This window comes from Aphis gossypii, unplaced genomic scaffold, assembly GCF_020184175.1.
Source record: "Aphis gossypii isolate Hap1 unplaced genomic scaffold, ASM2018417v2 Contig00246, whole genome shotgun sequence".
Classification (NCBI taxonomy): Eukaryota; Metazoa; Arthropoda; class Insecta; order Hemiptera; family Aphididae; genus Aphis; species Aphis gossypii.
In genome coordinates, this window is record NW_026083037.1 from 47,565 (window position 1) to 67,014 (window position 19,450).

At 28.5% G+C, this 19,450-nt stretch overlaps 2 protein-coding genes and 1 non-coding gene across 3 annotated transcripts; all 3 read right to left on the minus strand.

Annotated features, from left to right (window-relative positions):
• Positions 1 to 688: 688 nt before the first annotated feature.
• On the minus strand, positions 689 to 3,125 carry LOC126553430 (ATP-dependent RNA helicase ddx23-like). Its single transcript, XM_050208596.1, has 3 exons — positions 2,786 to 3,125; positions 1,974 to 2,656; positions 689 to 892 (listed from the first exon to the last, which is right to left on the minus strand). Exons 1-3 carry the CDS (start codon positions 3,123 to 3,125, stop codon positions 689 to 691), a joined length of 1,227 nt encoding a protein of 408 aa, XP_050064553.1.
• A 4,743-nt stretch (positions 3,126 to 7,868) lies between these two features.
• On the minus strand, positions 7,869 to 9,855 carry LOC126553432 (piggyBac transposable element-derived protein 4-like). Its single transcript, XM_050208597.1, has 2 exons — positions 8,206 to 9,855; positions 7,869 to 8,133 (listed from the first exon to the last, which is right to left on the minus strand). The coding sequence occupies exons 1-2, from the start codon at positions 9,725 to 9,727 to the stop codon at positions 8,021 to 8,023; spliced, it is 1,635 nt and encodes a 544-aa protein (XP_050064554.1). The 5' UTR covers positions 9,728 to 9,855; the 3' UTR covers positions 7,869 to 8,020.
• Positions 9,856 to 10,290: 435 nt separating this feature from the next.
• Trnak-cuu (transfer RNA lysine (anticodon CUU)) lies at positions 10,291 to 10,372 on the minus strand. The gene has a single exon. It is a non-coding gene; the product is annotated as a tRNA-Lys (tRNA).
• Positions 10,373 to 19,450: the final 9,078 nt, after the last annotated feature.

Here is a 19,450-nt window from a genome sequence, read left to right on the forward strand (position 1 = left end):
GCCGAAGTAATGGCTTGTTTTAAATACTCAAAAGCGTGTTCTTGTTCTTTTTCCCATTTAAATCCTACATCTTTTTTTGTGATTTCTATGAGTGGGTTAGCTATTTTTGAAAAATTTTTAATATATTTCCTATAATATGAACAGAGTCCAATAAATGCTCTAACGTCCTTGATTTTTATTGGTTTTGGAAATAATTTTACGGCTTCTATATTTCGTTCTAATGGTTTTAAACCGTTTTTTGATATTTTGTGTCCTAACAATTCTATTTCTGATTGAAAAAAATGACATTTATTAGTTTTTAATTTTAAACCTGTCTCATTTAGTCTAATAAACATTTGTTCTAAATTATGTAATGCTTTTTCGAATTCGTCAGCAAAACAACATATATCATCTAAATATGCTACAATAGACCTATATAAATATTCGCTAAAAGTTTGATTGATAATTCTTTGAAAAATAGGCGCTGAATTTTTCCAGCCTTGTGGTATCCGTTTAAATTGAAATAACCCGAAATCTGTTGTAAAAGCTAATTTTGAGCGGTCTTCTTGTTTTACCGGAATTTGGAAATAGCCTTGTGCCATGTCTATTGTGGAAAAATATTTTGCTCCTTCTAACGCCCTAAATATATCTTGGGCGCGTGGTATTGGATGTCTATCACTTATTGTTTGTTCATTGAGTTTCCTAAAGTCTACCAAAAACGATATTCTCCCTTTTGTTTTTTGGGTATAAGAAAAACTGGCGCTGCATAATTACTTTTGCTAGGTTCTATTATATCGGCTCTAATCATTTCGTCAATTAAAAGTCTAAGTTTTTCTCTTTGCGCGGGTGAAACTCTATAAGGTGCCTGAAATGTCGGATTTTCCGAACTTAATTTTACTTCACATTCTTCTACCTTTGCACAATTTAAATCAAGTTGATCAGAAGTAAATAAATGTTTATATTTGGATATTAAAATCAATACTTTTGCCTTTTGTTCTTTTGTTAAATCGTTTGATATTTGTATTACTGTCCCTTGTTTATCGGTTATTTCATTTGGAAAATTATTTATTGTAAAAACGTTAGTATTTTGTTGTATTTCACCTATTACCGTGCCTTCATATATTTTTGTGTATAAATTTGAAAAATTGTAAATTGGAATAGTTGTTTCATTTTTCTTTAAACTATTTGTTTCTAATTTTAAATAATGTTTTTGACTTAAGCGATTCACTGGATTTATAATCATTTGTTCATTGTCTATTTTTATATCCGTTTTAATTTGTATATTAGTTATTACTTTCGGTGGAATTAAAATATCTTGAGTTACTATATTTTTCCTACTATATTTTCTCTTTCTTTTCCTATGTTAGTTATCCCATTGTATTCAACCCATATTTTGTTCCATTTTAATACTATCTCCCGTTTTAAAATTTATTGCTTTGTTATCAAAGTCTATAACTAAATTATATTTCAAACAAAAATTATTACCTAATAAAAATTCGCATGTTAAACCTTTGATTACGTAAGCCTTAATTTCGTATTCCGTTCCTAATATGTTTATTTTTAGTTGTGTCGTACCCATATTTTCTAGAATAGAGTTGTCAGCTCCTGTAATAGTTGTTTGTTTTTCTGGTGTTATTAAATTTTTATTTTTATGAAAGAATACTCAATACAAGATATATTTGAACCTGTGTCTATTATTGCTTGTTTTTTTTTATTTTGAAATTGTATTTCTATGGATAAAACCTGGTTTTTCTTTTTAATGTTATCTAATTTTGTTAATAATTCATTTTTATTTTGTCCGAGGTTGTTTTCAAGTTCTTTTTTATATTGGTTAATTTTTTCTATGTGACCTATTTGTATATTATCATACCAGTTTTTTACAAAAAGTATATGTTGTTCTTTTTCTTTATTTGCTATTTCAGTAAACTGTTTTTTTTCTTCCCGAGTTTGTTGTCCGATTTTTGCTTCAAACCCGGTCTCTCTTAGTTTTTTACATTATCACACTGTGTTGCATAGTGTCCTCTTCTCTCACATTTATAACACGTTATATTTTCCATTTCACCTCTCATTTCTTTTTGTTTATCTTTATTTCTATATTGTTCCGGTGTCCTCGATCTGCTTTGTCTATCTCGACTATCTTGTCTCTTATAATTATCTCTTTGTGATTCTCTAGTGTAACTTTGTTCACGTGAGTCTGGTCTCTCTCTTGAATATGATCTATCTCTATTTCTACGCTGATTATCTCTCGAAAAAGATCGGTTTCTATTATATCTTCTTGAATCCCTGCTTGATTCTCGCGATCTTCCTGGGTATGGACTTTTGTATCTATATTCTGGTTTCCTATAGTAATCTTTATTTCTATTATAATCACGGCCTCTTGTCTCATTATTTCTATAGTAACTCTTGTCTTCATAATCGTCATAATATCTATTTTCTCTAAAATCTACAGATCTATTTGTATTCTTTCCCAGCATATTCATTCTTTTAACTTCTTCCGTAAGTTGTTCTATTTTTAATAATAAGTTTTCAGTGTGTTCCTCGTTCTTTTTTATTTCTTTATTTTTATGAAACTCTTGTAATTTAGTCACTTGTAAATTTAGTAAGTCAGTGTAATTGTTAATTGTCGGGCCTCTGTTATTAATTCTATGTTGCATAAGTTCGTATTTTTTTAGATTTTCTTTTAATTTTTTTAAAGTTGTATTATCTTGCATAGAAATTGTATGTAAAATATTCTCTTTTAGTCCTTTTAAAATGTAAATGCATATATCCTCTTCTTTCATGTGAGTTTCAATTTGTCTGCACAAACTTTCGATCTCAGTCATGAAACTTGTTGCTGACTCTGATTCTCCCTGTCTCCTATTTTCTAAATTTGTCTTTAAAATGGTAGTGTAATCAATAGGTAGATATTGATCAATAAACGCATCCTCTATCTCTTTCCATGTCCAGTTTGTTTTTAAATTATTTAAATTGTCTAAGAAATTGCTCGCAGTTCCTTTTACAAACATTGGTAAAAATTTTAGTTTATCTTTTTCGTCCCAGTTATTAAAGTCAGTTATCATAGAATATTGTTTTAAGAATTTTTTTACGTCCTCATTGCCTGTAAAATAGTCGGGTGTCATTTGTAAATTTCTTTTTCTGTCGGTCATGTTTTGTAAAATTTTTAACTCGTTAGATGATTGTTTTTTTTTATTTTTATCGTCGAATGACACTTCTTTATTTTTTTTGTTGTCAGAAGTAATATGATTTTCACAAGTATTATTGCTAATTTTTAAAGTATTTAAATTGTTTTCTTTTTCTGAATTTTCTGGGAGAATATTCTTATCTTTGTTATGGAAACTTTTATTTAAAATGTTAAACCTATCGAAATTGTCACTACTGTTTCCTTCTGTGTTTTGTTCGTTAAAATTTAATGATTCATATATGTTGTCAGAGTTATTTATGTATTGATTTTTATCGTTATTTATAATTTTTTCGATTGTATTAGTTATGTCCTGAGCTTTGGTATTGATATTTTCATATAATTGTTTTGATTTCTCTACTTCCTCTTCGTTTTTAAGTTATAATAGTCATTCTCTTCCTCTGAATTTTCCTCAAGCTCAATACCTTCTATTTTGATTCTATTTTCCACTGAGATATTAATTACAGCCTGTTTTTCTCTTTCTGTTAAAGTTTCTCTAATATCGTCAAGTTCTATGTTACCTTTAAAATATTTTGATAAACGAGCTCTCAATTCTCGAACTGTTCCTGTTGATTTTAAATTTTGTGATATACAAATGTCAATTAACTCTGGTTTTTTTTTATTGTAAATCTCTGTTAACGTTGTTATTGAAAATTCTAAGATGTTATTTTTGCTCATGTCCTTTAAAATTTAAAATTTTTATCCATTCGAAAAAAAAAAATTTTACAGTATGAAGAATTTTTGGAATTATTTTTCTAGTATAATGGGTACTCTAATATATAAAAAAAAAAATATTATGTGTGCAACAACAAAAAAAAATTTTCTTTGAAGTAAAATTGAGTATACTTACCCCTGTTGATGTTCTCGATATCGCTCTGAACGATGTTGCTGTCGAGATTGACCGCGTTCTGGATTCAGGGAACTTCCTCTGCTTTCCGTCAAATGCTTCAATAATGTCGTTGAATTTGACTGTGTTAGAAGAAGAAAACGTTCTTCCTAGCTTGTTGTCGAAAATCAACTTCGAAAAAACTTTCAAATCCGATATACAGTCAATCGTATACACAAATATATACGCGCAGACTTGGTTTCGTAAAATAACGAAAATAAAATGTTCGTATGTTCAGACAATTGTACACACAAAAATGTAAAAACACACACACACACACACAATTTAAACTTCGGTAGGTAACGAGCCTTAGTTGGGCGCCACTTTGTCGTATACGCCGATCAAATCGTACATATAGACATAAACACACAACAGAATTCAATATTACACTTTAGAGAATCTAAGCCCTAAGCAGTGGCCGAGTCACACGACCACTCACTCTCTGGTCTCTCTTTATTCATAAAATCATAACCCTATATATATATATCCATATCTTAACCTACTTACACATATTTATTGCTTACATGCTAAAAGTTATTACAATTATTGTTCTTATACCTATGTTAATTATTGTTTAAAATAGTGTCTATTTAAAAATGTTTACGTAGTGTATGTTTATAGTTAATACTTCCTATGTTCTAATTTTTATATTATTACAATATGCCGTGACTACGAATTTACAGTATTGCTTAATACAACAGTCTATAAATTGGAAGTATTCTTTATTACTGACTGCGGACCACATATAACGTCATCAAAAATTATAATGGAATTTTTTTAGTTAGTTTGGTTTATAACTTATCAGCACTTGTAAAAATTGAAAAAAATAGCACCTTTTATATCATATATTATTTTTTTTAACAAAACATATTTTTCGTGATTGAGTTAGAGTATAGATAAATATTTTCAAATCTTAACCGTTTTCATGGTAAATTATTAAATTATACTTATATTAGTTTTTCTGAACCTAGGACCAACTAATATAGCACGTATGGTATCAGGTATAATGATCTATGTTTTGATGGTTTTTTTTCTATCTGAACATCGACATTTGTAATATCTAATTTATCTTTCTGCTCAATCAAGTTCATTTTTTCGTATAAATACTCATGAATTTTTACTTTATAATCAGTTATAAATGATACCTTCAACTCATAAGTGTAAATCAGGTAAGATTGGTAAAGGATTTGTAAACTCACTTATAAATAGTCATCCGTTTGAAGCTCGTATTTCAAACTATTAGTATTGTTGACATGGTGCAAAATTAAAAAAAGTGACTAGATTGTGGTGATAAAGGAATAAACCCGTTGGATACTGCATGATACGATCACGATATTTTGCATGCAACTAGAAAACATTTAGAAGATAGCCATAAAGTGTTAGAACTTCAGGCTTGGGAAAGATTTAAAGCAAAAGATACACCTAGAAAAGAGAAATCGTTGCGTACACCGTAATAAACGCAATGAAAGCTAAAAGAAAAATAGGAATGGGTTGTAAACGTAAACGGAAACGTACTACAAAAATAAAATAAATGGTATACTGTTGGCGAAAAAAAAATAACGTTTAAAAAAAAAAAAATGTTGGTAAAAGGTTGATTTTAACACCAGGTCAGTCAGGTGGTGCAATTCCCTTAATACTTATTTTTGCAGGATTATCAGCACTTGGTAGTTTAAGTCTGGAAGTGCCAGTGTGTATAATGCAATACAAAATTCAAAAAGAAAGAAAGGTAATGGATTATATTTAAATAATAATGGATCAAGGAAAAAAAACTGATGAATACGCTACCTAACAGACCACTAACTTCTAGAGATATTATAAAATACGTTACAAAGTTTAATATCAGTCATTTCCGCGGAGTATTTTCACGTGATAACTTACCTAAAAAACCTCTCGCAATCGAATGTGATATATTAAACTTAGACTTATCTTCAGGTAATGGAAGTCATTGGGTAGCGTTTTATAAAATAAAGATAAGGTTGAATATTTTGATAGCTTCGGTGATTTACCTCCACCGATTGAACTACAAAACTATTTTAAAGGAAACAAAATTAAATATAACTACACAAATTATCAAGATTTTAATTCATTTAATTGTGGACATTTATGTCTTAATTTTTTACAATGCAAGAATCAGTTACTTTAAGTTTATCTGGTAATACAACCACATTATCTGTACATTATTGTCCACCAATTGATGTATACGATGACTCGGAAATTGCTTTGTTAAATTTGCAAACATATAATACATTTGCAAACATAAACGAAACTAATAACAACTTCTAAGTATATTTAGAAAACCCCGATTGTTGCCGCCGTAGCATAAAATAATAAAAGCAAATAATGCAAAATACGAACAGCCGATCGACACACACACACACAAACAATCGCGCTCACCAGCCATTAATTTTATATTTATTTTTGTTCTAATTATATTTGTGTATTGTGAATTATATAATATGCAGATCAGGTATCGGCGCGTTATTTGCTGCCGCCGGCTCGTGAGCTTAACACAGCCGCCGCCGCAATGTCTTGTCTTTCGCCGTCCGTCGTGTGAGATAGTTCGCCGTCAATATTAATATACCGAATAAAATCGTATTTTTTTTATAAAAAGTTTTGTGATTGTCACTGGCGCCAATCGCCACGTATACCTTCTTTTTTATATATTACTTATACTTTATATTACATTGCGTGGGTGCTAATCGCCACACCATATTATTATATTATTACTAATTACATTATCTTTTTATTATTGTGAGCCACAAGGGCATTATTATTATATTGTTGTGTAGATTTTACGTGTGTAAATCGTCAAAGACTTTGAAATAATATTTTGAGACAATTTAGGCTAAGATGATTTTATTTTTATGCCATTATAAGAAAATATGTTGTTAAATTAAATTTTAAACTTAAGAATAAACATGTTATTTAATTGAATAGAAATGTTGCTTATTAAAATAAATACTGTTAATTAGTAAAACATAATTGAAAAAATACCTAATTATACTTCTTTAAAATATTTTTAATTTGTTCTTATTTTAATTTGAAAATGTTTACATAAGTACTATTATATAATATGATAATTATCACATAGGTACGATTATCAAGCTAAGAAAAATCCATAAGTGGAATTCAAAAACAAAAAAATTCATTTAATTTGATGAGCCTATTCTTAATTTGATATCCTCATATATTTATTTTTAAATTTGAGGAGGTTTTGATTCTGTTTAAGAAAAGTTGATTCCCTTAAATTTTATTTTGTTTTGTTTTCATGGAAAATACATACATACTAAAAAAGTACACGATGAACTGAAAAGAGGGCCGGATTTATTTCATTACCTCGGGCTGAACCGAATTCCCAGTCCGACCCTGATGCCAACACATTTACTGTTTTAAATTGTTTTAAATGAAATATCTCGGTGTTCCTGTGTTAATACATGTACATAAACACGGTCGAGATATAAGTTAAATTTAATACTAGTTTGTTGTGTCATTTTTTTTAATTTACAAACAATCATTTCAAAACCGTAGTCAAAAAATTGATTAAAGTCTATGAAATTATAATCGTTTTTTAAAACAAACGTTTTTGAACATTTTTTAACAGTTTAACTGCTACGTCATTTTTCAGTACATTGCCAAAAGCGCCACGTGTACCATTTTTGGTACACTTGTTGTTTTTTCAATAAGTTTTTGTGTACCAGTAGTGGTACACGGGAGTCTTTGCCAAAAAGTGTTAAGTGTACCTACTATGGTACACGTAAATACAATTTTAACACAGGAAAATATTTCGTAGCCCACCAGACAAACAAATTTTCGACCAGCCCATAGATATCTTATAAATTCATTTTTTAAGGTAAAAAAAAATAAAAAAAAAAACAATTTTAATTTTAAATAATGTATGTATTCTAATAATATTATAATTATAATTTAATTATATTACATTTTATAATATATATTATGATTAGAAATATAACTAATGATTATTTTACTTTAATATTATGGTTCGTTGAAAAGCATTGTAGACAATAATATCGTTCACATACTTCACATTTTGTGTGTACACGTTTTGCTTTTTTTCTTGCATTGATCGTGCCTATAACAAAATAAAATCAAAATAGTAGAAATATACATCGCCCCAATAATATTCAATAATTTAATGTTTTACCTTCTTCACGGCAACATTGCTTGTAGCATTCATAGCATCTTGCCCTTTTTTTATCTTTGACTAAAGTATGGTGTGGTATAATTGTCGATGTTTGTTGCGAGTTGACCTCTTTTTTTTTAACCATGTCGAGAACAATGTCTTCTCTAAATTGTGTAATAGATTTGTTGTTATTGGTGACTGCTTTGTAAAGACTAAATGCATTTACTAATGCTGTATTACATATTATGTCAAAGGCTACTTTACGATACCATTTTACTCCTTTACGCAAACAGGTGTGGTAAGAACCTATCTGATCACTTACATCAATCAATCCTTTGCCACGGTTATAATCAATAATCACATTAGGTTTTATTTTTTTTCCACGTTTCATTTGAACTTCGTTCATTGAATTACCATGTTTAGTTGAAATCATGAGAACATCTCTTCTATCTTTCCATTTTAGAACTGTTACACCAAGGCCATTCTGTTTAGCTATCATTTCACCTCTTTTCAATTTTGTTGTCACTATTTCTTTTGGAATCCGTTTTCTGTTTTTTCGTAAAGTTCCCACCAAATGAGTATTTCTATCCAATAATTTTTCAGCAAGGTCTATACTGTTGTACCAATTATCGGCATATAAAGTTCGTCCAAAATCTAAGTAGTCCGATAATAGTTCAAACACCACTTTAGTAGCAACTGAAGTATTGTCGGAAGCTTCTTTTCCACTATAAATTTTATATTTTGAAGTATAAAAATCAGTAGTGCACAATTTAAAAATTTTTATACCATAGCGATGTCTTTTAGATGCATTGTATTGTCTAAATAACAGTCGTCCCGAAAACGGAACCATTGACTCATCAATACACATTGAATCATTAGGTATAAGTGCTGCATTAAATTTATAGACAAGCAAATCAATAAGTGGTTGAATTTTATACAAACGGTTATTAGATGTAGCTGTATTATTGTCAGAAAAATGTAATACACTTAGTAGTAATTCAAAACGGTTTTTCGACATATATTGAGGAATGTTGCTCGAAAATAACGTTGTATTTCTCCAATAATGGCCTATGGTAGGCATTTTATCCATTCCCATCCATATAATTAAACCGAAAAAAGTTTTAATTTCTTTTACATCGGTTTCTTTCCACTTTTTTATTCGAGCATTACGAGATAGATTGCATGCATTTTTTTTATCATTTGCATACCGATTAGTCTCGAGTACTATAAGTTTTAAAACTTCGTCATCAAAAAATAATGCAAAAAAATCATAAGGGCTACAGTCAATCATTGTTTCAACAATATCCTCATTTATCCCAACACATTCATTATTTGGATTATAAATTACATTAGAATTTGGTTGTTCGTCTATAAAATTAATATTCCAATCATTACCATCTCCACGCATTACAGGAGAAGCAGAAGACTCATCCTCGGAACTACTGTACACATCTTCATCATTCCAGTTGGGATCTTCGTCAGTATCATCAAACGAACTTTCTGAAGATAAATCTAACAAACTAGAAATTTCATTACGATTCATTTTGTATTTATTACACACGCAATATTATAAAACAATAACGATCACGTACGCGCGTATACGATAACTAACAACTATCAAGGAACAGAAAAATAATTAAATAACAGATAACAATTCAATAGGTATTATTTGTATACAAGTCTAAAAATATACTTTTTTCCCAACAATCATATTTTACAATTTATAATACAAAATCATTATCAGTTATGAAAACGCACTCAACGAGTGGTCAAAAATAGTGTTATTGACAGTTACTATTGTTGTATGTGGCATTTAATAATTAAATAAATAAATAAATTGTATGTGCCAACAAATAATAATAGAAAAACGTTACTTCTTTGTTTAAATTGCGTAATATTAGGCCAATGAAGCAAATGAGCTGAGGCAGCACATTGTAAAATAATATTTAAGGACGTAAGCACCACAGAATAGGGACAGTGCGGGTTTCGAGTGAGAGACGGCACACGTTCTTATTTTTGTGTGTTTGTTTGTGTGTATAATAAAGAAATCCAAAATAGTGTGAATTGTTCTTTAATCTTTTTGTGTACCATCGAGATATAGGTATACTACAGTGGCGCCCAACGTGGGGCTCGAACCCACGACCCCGAGATTAAGAGTCTCGTGCTCTACCGACTGAGCTAGCCGGTAGAACGAAAAGGATCTCGGAAAGAACACTGAAGCAATTGTGAAATTTCCAATACCACAAAAAATTAAAGATGTACGAGCGTTTGTTGGGCTCACTAGTTATTACAGAAAATATATTAAAGATTTCGCAAAAATTGCAAGTCCTTTAACTAATTTGACAAAAAAAGAAAATAAATTTATTGGGGAAACGAACAAGAAATATCTTTTGAGACTTTAAAAAAGGCAATAACAACGGCACCGGTTATGGCACATTTCAAAGACGGTTATCCTGTTTTTGTTACCACAGACGCCTCATTAGAGGGACTATCTGGAATACTCGAACAGGAAGATGAAAACGGAAAAAGACACCCGATTAGTTACGCGTCTAGGAAATTGAAAGGGGGTGAAAGAAATTTCACCACTACGGAATTAGAAATGTCGGCTGTAGTATTTGCAACTAATTACTTTAGAGAATACCTTATAGGAAGGAAAATAACAGTCTTTAGTGACCACTCAAGCCTACAATTCTATAAAACCATGAAGAACCCATCTTCCAGAATAACTAAATTTATTTTTAAGTTATTAGAATTTGACCTAGAAATAAAACATCGCCCTGGCTCATGGAACACGGCGGCAGATTGTCTCTCACGTTACCCCGTTTATACAACAAAAATAACAGATATACTAAATGAGAACGATAAAAACAAAATTAATGCTAACTCTACAGATTTCGAAATTAATTCCGACAATATAAAACCTGAGACATTAAAAACACAACAGTCAGAAGACGAATTTTGCAACGGTATAATTTTATCATTACGTGGAGATAAAAAAAATAAATTTTATAAAAAATCTAGAAAATATATAATAAAACAGGAACTACTATATTTTAAAAATTGGTCACCTCACGGAGTAAATAACTTGTTAGTAATACCAAAAAACTTGACTAACACTATTATAAAATCTTACCACGAATCAGTTTTTAGCGGACACTTCGGAATTACAAAAACCTTAGCTAAATTAAAACAAAAATATTATTGGCCCACAATAATAAAAGACACTACAAATTTTATAAAAACATGCATTTCTTGTCAAAAGATTAAAAATCCAATAGGCAAAGGCCACGGTTTACTACAACCAATACCCTTACTTTCAGGAAAGCCAATGCAAAGACTAACATTCGATTATTTAGGACCGTTACCCGCTTCTAGGGGGAAAAAATACCTCATTGTTGCTACCTGTAACGCCACAAAAATGGCTTTCGCAAAGGCTGTTTCAAATGCAAACGGAGCAGCAACAATAAGTTTTCTAATGGACTTAATAACTTCTTACGGAGTACCTAAATATTTTTGTAGCGATAGGGGTACCCATTTCAAAAACAAAGAGGTAGACTATGCCTGTAAAAAATTAGGCATAACGCAAATTTTCTCTAGTGCGTATCATCCACAGACACAAGGTATGACCGAACTTATGAACAAAATCATCTGTAATAGTTTATCACATTATGTAAACGAAAATCAAAAAGACTGGTCATTATATTATAAAATGATCATTTTTGCCTATAATACTAGCCCAAGTTCGAGATTAAAAGTAAGCCCATTTTATTTACTTCACGGTATAGAAGCAACCCAACCTATAGATAATAAATTAACTACGGAAGACGAGTTGTTTGACTTTACTAAAGCACTAAAGCAACTTCAGAAAATTAGAGACACTATTCCCAAAATTGTCGAAAAAGAACAAGCTGTTCAGAAAAAACAATATGACATAAGTCACAAAAATATTTATTTCAAACCGGGACAAAAAGTATTAATAAAATTCGATTTCAACGAAAAAGATAAATCAAAGAAATTAGCTAACAAATATAGAGGTCCTTTTACTATTATTGAAAAAATATCTGATGTAAATTACAAAGTAGATTTAATTTTAAAGGGAAAAAAAACCATAGATATCATACACGTGCAAAGAATAAAACCTTTTTATGAAACAGAAGTATCAAACACAGAGGAAAATAATATACCTTAATTTAACAAACCAAAAACTAAATTGCTGACAATAATCTTTAAAATTAAAACCTTATACAGCATTTTAGCGTTTTAATATAGTAAATTTTTCATTGTAGTAAACTTTAGTTATAAGTACTGTAAGGAAACTAGTATAAGTTATAAAAATAATTAATACCAAAAAAAAAAATATACTTATATTATAACAATATTTTCTGATGTACTCAGGTATATTATAATTGTATATAGGTGATCGTTTAACATACGGAGCAATAGAAAATTATTTTATAATTATGTTTAATTAAGTCTTTGGTTCTAGATGTTTTTTAAAATCCTCACAGTCATTGCGGTACTCATCAATGCTAACGCAGAAGAAGAGATAGCTGTAATTGTATCTACTGGAGCCTTTTTTGACGAGGTACCAGAGGCCATTTTATATGACAAAAGCATTCCTCTAATCTACACACAGGAATTGCAAGACGATTACCCAGATGATAATTTGGAAAATATAAAAAAAAACTGGGGGGTTGAAAATTACTGTGAAAATAAAAACACAAACTACTGCAACATTGTGAACCAAACAATAGATATATTAAGTACCATAAATAAAAACATAAGAGAAAGCGATACAAAAATGTTAGATTTTAATAAAGGCCTATTAAATAGTAGATCTAAAAGGGGAATTCAATTTTTCGGGAATTTATATCACTTCTGTTGTAATGTTGCAACAGAAAAACAATTAAAAACTTTTTACACAAATGAAGAATTGTTAGATCAACAAATTAACAAATTTAAAAACGTTTTCGCATCAGACCATAAAGATCTAACTAACATAACTACAGAACTCAATAAATACACAAAAAATACTAAAAACAATATAAAATTATTAAAGGATAGTTTTTCAAAATTTATAAATGAAGAAAATATAAATAACTTACAAGAAAAAACAAATCAGGAGAATATGGTCCAAGGTATCCAAGAAATAATTTACAATTTAATTTCAGCAATTCTAAAAATTACAAACAATGAAAGAGATACAAATATTTATTTACACTGTAAGCTACATAAAATTCCAGCAAGGATCATAAAATCAAAAATACTGTATAACGATTTAACAAAATTAAAAAGAGCAATCGAAAGAGATGGATATGAATTAACTATACCATTAGAACATTATCATACATATTATAATTTACCAATTACCGAATGTCAATTTTCAAAATCGAAAATTCTAATTAAAATCAAAATACCTATCCAAGAAAAATCGGCAAAATGGACACTATATCAATATATTCCTACTCATTTTAAGTTTCACGAGTCTATTTGTATTATATACTCAGAAAAAACATATATAGCAATAAATTCCATAAATGGTGAACACAGGATAATATCAGGAATCGGCCTACAACACTGCGACCCACCAAACACGGACCTATGTTATATTCCAAAATTTTCATCTGATATTACTCTTTCCCCAAAATGCGTAGAAGCAATTTTCAAAAACAAAAAATTAGATATAATTAATCAATACTGCTATTTCCAATGCATTAAACAATATGATGACGACTCTATAATAATAAAACAAATAGGAATAAACACATACGCCATAACTAACCCACAACCTACCTTAAGCATAAAAAAAGAAATATTAAATATAACTAAAACAGAAGAACTTAAATTAAATTACAATCACCCAGGATTAATAAAAATAACCTTTCCGTGTAACTATGAACTATTAAGAAATGATATCATTTTAATACCAAAAATGTACCCTTGCGAAACCAACAATTTAAATACATACTCAGTCAAAAGGGTATTACCAGTATCATGGACAAAAATTAAATCATTAAAAATAAACCATGAGAACAAAAAAGAAAGTATTTCCTTTTCAAACCTGACGGAAATTTTAAATCAAAATTGGATCGAGGAAATTCCTAACTTTCACGTAACAAAACAAATACAAGACCCCGAAAAGTACTTTAATGATATAATACTAAAGAAAATGCCACAACCACTTATTGATGATTTCTTAGGCGACATAATTTATTTCACATGGTTATCCGGGCTTACCATAATAATAGGGTTCATAGGATATAAAATATACCCAGCTATTATTAAAATAGACATGTTAACTGTGCCTCCTCCTATTCCTCAAAGATAATTAAACGAATTTAAACAAACAAATAATTAATACACTCTTTACACTTAAAACAAAATTAATTGAACAAATATCACAATGTAAGACCAACTACAAATATGTTCGAACATCATAATATTACATTAAAATATAAACAATACTATCACTAATACTTACTCAAAAAAAAATAATAATAATCCATTTCACAAGACTAAAATCAATACTTACACTTATAAAATCAATTTCACAAAAATGTAAACAGTGAGATATAAAAAAAAAAAATGTATCATAATAATAAAATAACTAATATTATTTTATTTAAAAAAAAAAATGTAAAACCAATTTAATACGAGATCGGTACCAAAATGAAAGCATACACGACGGTCAACCAATACTCCACCAAGACTACTAAACATTAACATTCGCAGCCACAAGAGAATTCAATCTACACAATACAACGAAAAGGATGAACGAAATAGTAAACTCAGCAATAACCTCCACAATCTTGTTTTTTTTTACTCCGTCTAGCGATCTCTTCTAATTTTTCCCATCATCCCACATCCTTTCATAAAAAAATATATATAATATTACACCTACCTTATAATTTCGAAAACTGCTCGATAGACGAAATAAAATAATCATTGTACGAACACCGCAAACAAGAAGATGAAAAAGAGAGATAAAACAATTAAGCATTAAAATTATAATTATTAAATATAACAAATCTCTGATGACAAATAACTTGAAGCAATCACTTATTATTTAAATGGATAAATAAAAAAAAAATATCAATTATCAGTTATAGAAGGTTCTGAAATATTATAAATTTTACCCTATCCCAAAAGTTTTCCTCTCAAAAACATACATTTCATTCCTATTTACCTTTCCACACTCCAAACACTTAAAAATACGTAATACAACTAGCTTTTAATTTTGTATTATAATTGTACACATAACATTGCATAGTTTTAAATTTAAAATATGAGGACATATTTTTTTTTTTAACATAAAGGAGTGTTGTATGTGGCATTTAATAATTAAATAAATAAATAAATTGTATGTGCCAACAAATAATAATAGAAAAACGTTACTTCTTTGTTTAAATTGCGTAATATTAGGCCAATGAAGCAAATGAGCTGAGGCAGCACATTGTAAAATAATATTTAAGGACGTAAGCACCACAGAATAGGGACAGTGCGGGTTTCGAGTGAGAGACGGCACACGTTCTTATTTTTGTGTGTTTGTTTGTGTGTATAATAAAGAAATCCAAAATAGTGTGAATTGTTCTTTAATCTTTTTGTGTACCATCGAGATATAGGTATACTACACTATTCAACGATATTACTTTACTAACGAAATTATAATTAATTATTGAATTATATTTAGTTCTGACTTTCCCAGGGGGCTACGTGTACCATATTTGGTACACGATTGAAAATCATTAATTTCGATATAAAAACACATTATTTAATCACATAATAAACTAAAATAAAAATATCAAACTTTTTCATAAAGTTTTAGGTCCGTAGCAAATAAGGCATGTTCGCTACTTTTTGGATTAGCAAGAATGGCAAATCAACCATGTACCAAAAATGGTACACATAGCGGTTAACCTGTTAAACCGATTTAATTGAATAAGTCCGCTTCCAATTACGTTCATACGTGTTCTTTTTGATATTACATTTCGTTGTATTTTACTGTAATTAAAAATAAATACATAATAATAATAATAATAATAATATAAAATTTACCATTAAATAACAATAAATAAATTATTATTACTAAATAAAAAAAAACGTATTAACCATTTATGCTTATTAAGTCATTATTTATTATTATTACAATCGATAGCGTTGACCATTGAACGATCGAGGTTAATTTTTAAAATATTACCGAGTTACTAATTACGATCTATTGTTATTAAAGATAAGTCAATATAATTTTATTATTTTACTTAATATGAACTGATAATATTGCTTTTTTATACATAAATAATTAACTTAGTACCTTGTAACGTCACAGAATTTTTTGCAGTAATATTATTAATATCATAAACATACCTGTACCTATATTACCATTAATAAACATACCTTATCTATATATTGTTATGAATATCGCGCGCTAATGAAGAAATGACCGCAGTGCTATGCAATAAATGTTCCCCGTTCCCCCTTCATCATGCAGTGTTCGTCGTCGACGTGCCGCGGTTGCCCGTCGCCCGTCACCTCCAGCGCTTTCGTCGCGTCCGCCCATAGAGTATATAGAGACGCCCTATCATAATAATTATTATGAATGATGTGAAGCAAACCAAATTAGATTTTGTTTCCAATAACTAACAACGCAACTGGTAGATGGCGCTAATTTCCATGTTTTAGTCATAGAGTATATATACTTTATGGTTTTAGTTCTATGGTCAAATGTCCCTCCAATTAAATATTATGAATATTTAATAAATATTAATACTTTCAACTTTGAAACTATTTTTAGTATAAACTTAAAGAGTTGATGTATTACAATGATTAAAATATTGATCATTTCCTGTTTATAAGTATAACATATTTACATACAACTAGTAGTTTTTTATTGTTATATTATAATAGTATTTACTATTATTTATACATAAATACTAATAATATTAGTAATATATATTATTTTTTTAGTAATATTAGTATTATATTTACGTATTATTTACATATTACATAATATACTATAAAAACTGTATTAAAAATGGTGAGTTGTGTTTTCTGCAGTAGATCCTACAATGAAAATTCTATTAAAAAGAATATAACTTTTCATAGGTATGTAGGTAAAATTTAATTTATTTAGGTAAACTATATACTTTGTTTTAATGTAAAATAAAATAAAATATTATTTTTAACAAAAGAATACCGAAAAACACCAATATATCAACATTGTGGTTGAATTTTGGACAAAAAGAACATGGTTTTACTCACTCCAAGTTCAGCAAAAGTAGTGTAGTATGTTCACTACATTTTGAAAAACACTTATTTAACATTTATAATAAATCAGTTCGTTTGAAAGAAAATTCTGTTCCATCAATAGTAATACATCGAGTAAAACATGTAAGTAGTTTATAACATAAGCATTCAAATTTTTTTTGTAAAAAAATTATTGTACATATTTACATACTTTTAATAAATTATATATTGCTGGTTGGAGTGGTTATAAACTATTTAATGTGTATACATATTATGAATATTTCTTAGGCAAAAGATAATTATCCTGAGTTGTATAATCCTTTGACATCATTGAATATACAACAAACGGTAATAAATATAACATTTTTAGTGGTTTCTACTTATATTTATCTTAATGAGATGTATCCTTGTACATAATATATAGGTACATAAACAAAATAATTTTGAAGAGTCTATGATTATGACTAAAGAGTCTATGGAGATAAATTTAGATTTAAACCATCAAATTACTACCAAAACAACAGTCCAGGTAATTTTTTTGTATTGAGATAAAAGTTAAAGCTAAATACAAATATTAGTTTTTTAAAAACTTGTTCATATTATTATTATTATATTTATCATGTTTATAATATATAATAAATAATAATTAAATTATGTACACTGCACAATCATATATTTTTTTAAAAACTTACAAAAAATAAAATAAACTTTGAACTCATAGTTAAAATATATTTAACTATTTCAAATAATCCAATTTGAAGATTATACATTGTAAAGGTAAATTTATTAATATTTTAAAATATATATATATATATGTATATACTATATATACATATATCATTCAAATATGTACTGACTTCATAATATTTTGTTTGTTTATTTTAGGATTTATCTTCATCACATATTGAAGGAATAAACGAGTTGTCAGTATCCAATGAATGTACGCCAGTAAAAACTGAAGAATTTATTTTGAAAAGAAAGTCGAATAAGAAGTTATACCTTGAAAAAACTATAATAGACAAAAATGATACACCAAAACGAATATGTTTAAAGCGTTCATTAAAAACTTTATATCATGAAAATATGATTAAAGGAAAGAAGATTAAGCTTCTTAATCAGTCAGTTAGAAGACAAAAAAGAAAAATCGTAAGCATGAAACAAATTATAAGTACACTAACCAAAAATAATTTATTACAGCAAGATGAAGGTAATGTATTATTTGATTCTTTTGGTAAAAATAAAGACTTAATTAAAAATTTACATAAAAAAAATAACAATAAAAAAAAAACACGAAAATATAGTTCTGACTTGAGACGATTTTCTATATCATTACATTTTTTTTCCCCTCGTGCATATTCATTTGTAAGAGAACAATTCAACTCAGTTTTACCCCATCCACGAACACTTTCTAAGTGGTATGCAAGTGTTAATGCTGAACCGGGTATCTGTATTGAAGCATTAAATACATTAAAGTTGAAATGTGATAATTCGGCTAATCCAGTTTACTGTGCATTGATAATAGACGAAGTAGCAATAAGAAAACACGTTGAATGGGATGGTTATAAATACCATGGATATGTAGACTTTGGTGCACAATTGAACAACGAAAGTTTGGAAATGGCAACAGAATGTCTAGTTTTTTTATTAGTTTCTATAACTGAATCATGGAAATTACCTGTTGCTTATTTTCTGTGCGATCATTTATCCAGTATGCAAAAAGGTAATCTTGTTGAACAATGTCTAGAACAAATTTATTCAACTGGTATTAAAGTTGTTAGTCTTACATTTGATGGCTGTCCTTCAAACTTGACAATGGTCAAAAACTTTGGTTGTGATCTAAGAGTACCTAGCTTAAAGACTAATTTTACTCTACAAAATCATTTACCAATAGCTATAATACCAGATCCTGCTCATATGATCAAATTAATCAGAAACACTTTTGCTGAAAAAAGAGTTTTAGTTGATTATGAAGGGAAAAAAATAGATTTTGTTTTTGTTGAAAAACTTTTAATACTTCAAGAAA

Bases quoted from the DNA above. Each gene is read 5' to 3' on its own strand.
- LOC126553430 (XM_050208596.1), bottom strand. From the start codon at position 3,125: ATGACCGACAGAAAAAGAAATTTACAAATGACACCCGACTATTTTACA. The intron at 2,657-2,785 runs GTTTGTGCAGAC...AAAAATTAAAAG, and splicing joins TTTCATGACTGAGATCGAAA to AAAATCTAAAAAAATACGAA. The intron at 893-1,973 runs GTAAAAAACTAA...AATTGTGCAAAG, and splicing joins ATGCAACACAGTGTGATAAT to GTAGAAGAATGTGAAGTAAA.
- LOC126553432 (XM_050208597.1), bottom strand. From the start codon at position 9,727: ATGAATCGTAATGAAATTTCTAGTTTGTTAGATTTATCTTCAGAAAGT. The intron at 8,134-8,205 runs GTAAAACATTAA...ATTTTGTTATAG, and splicing joins GCAATGTTGCCGTGAAGAAG to GCACGATCAATGCAAGAAAA.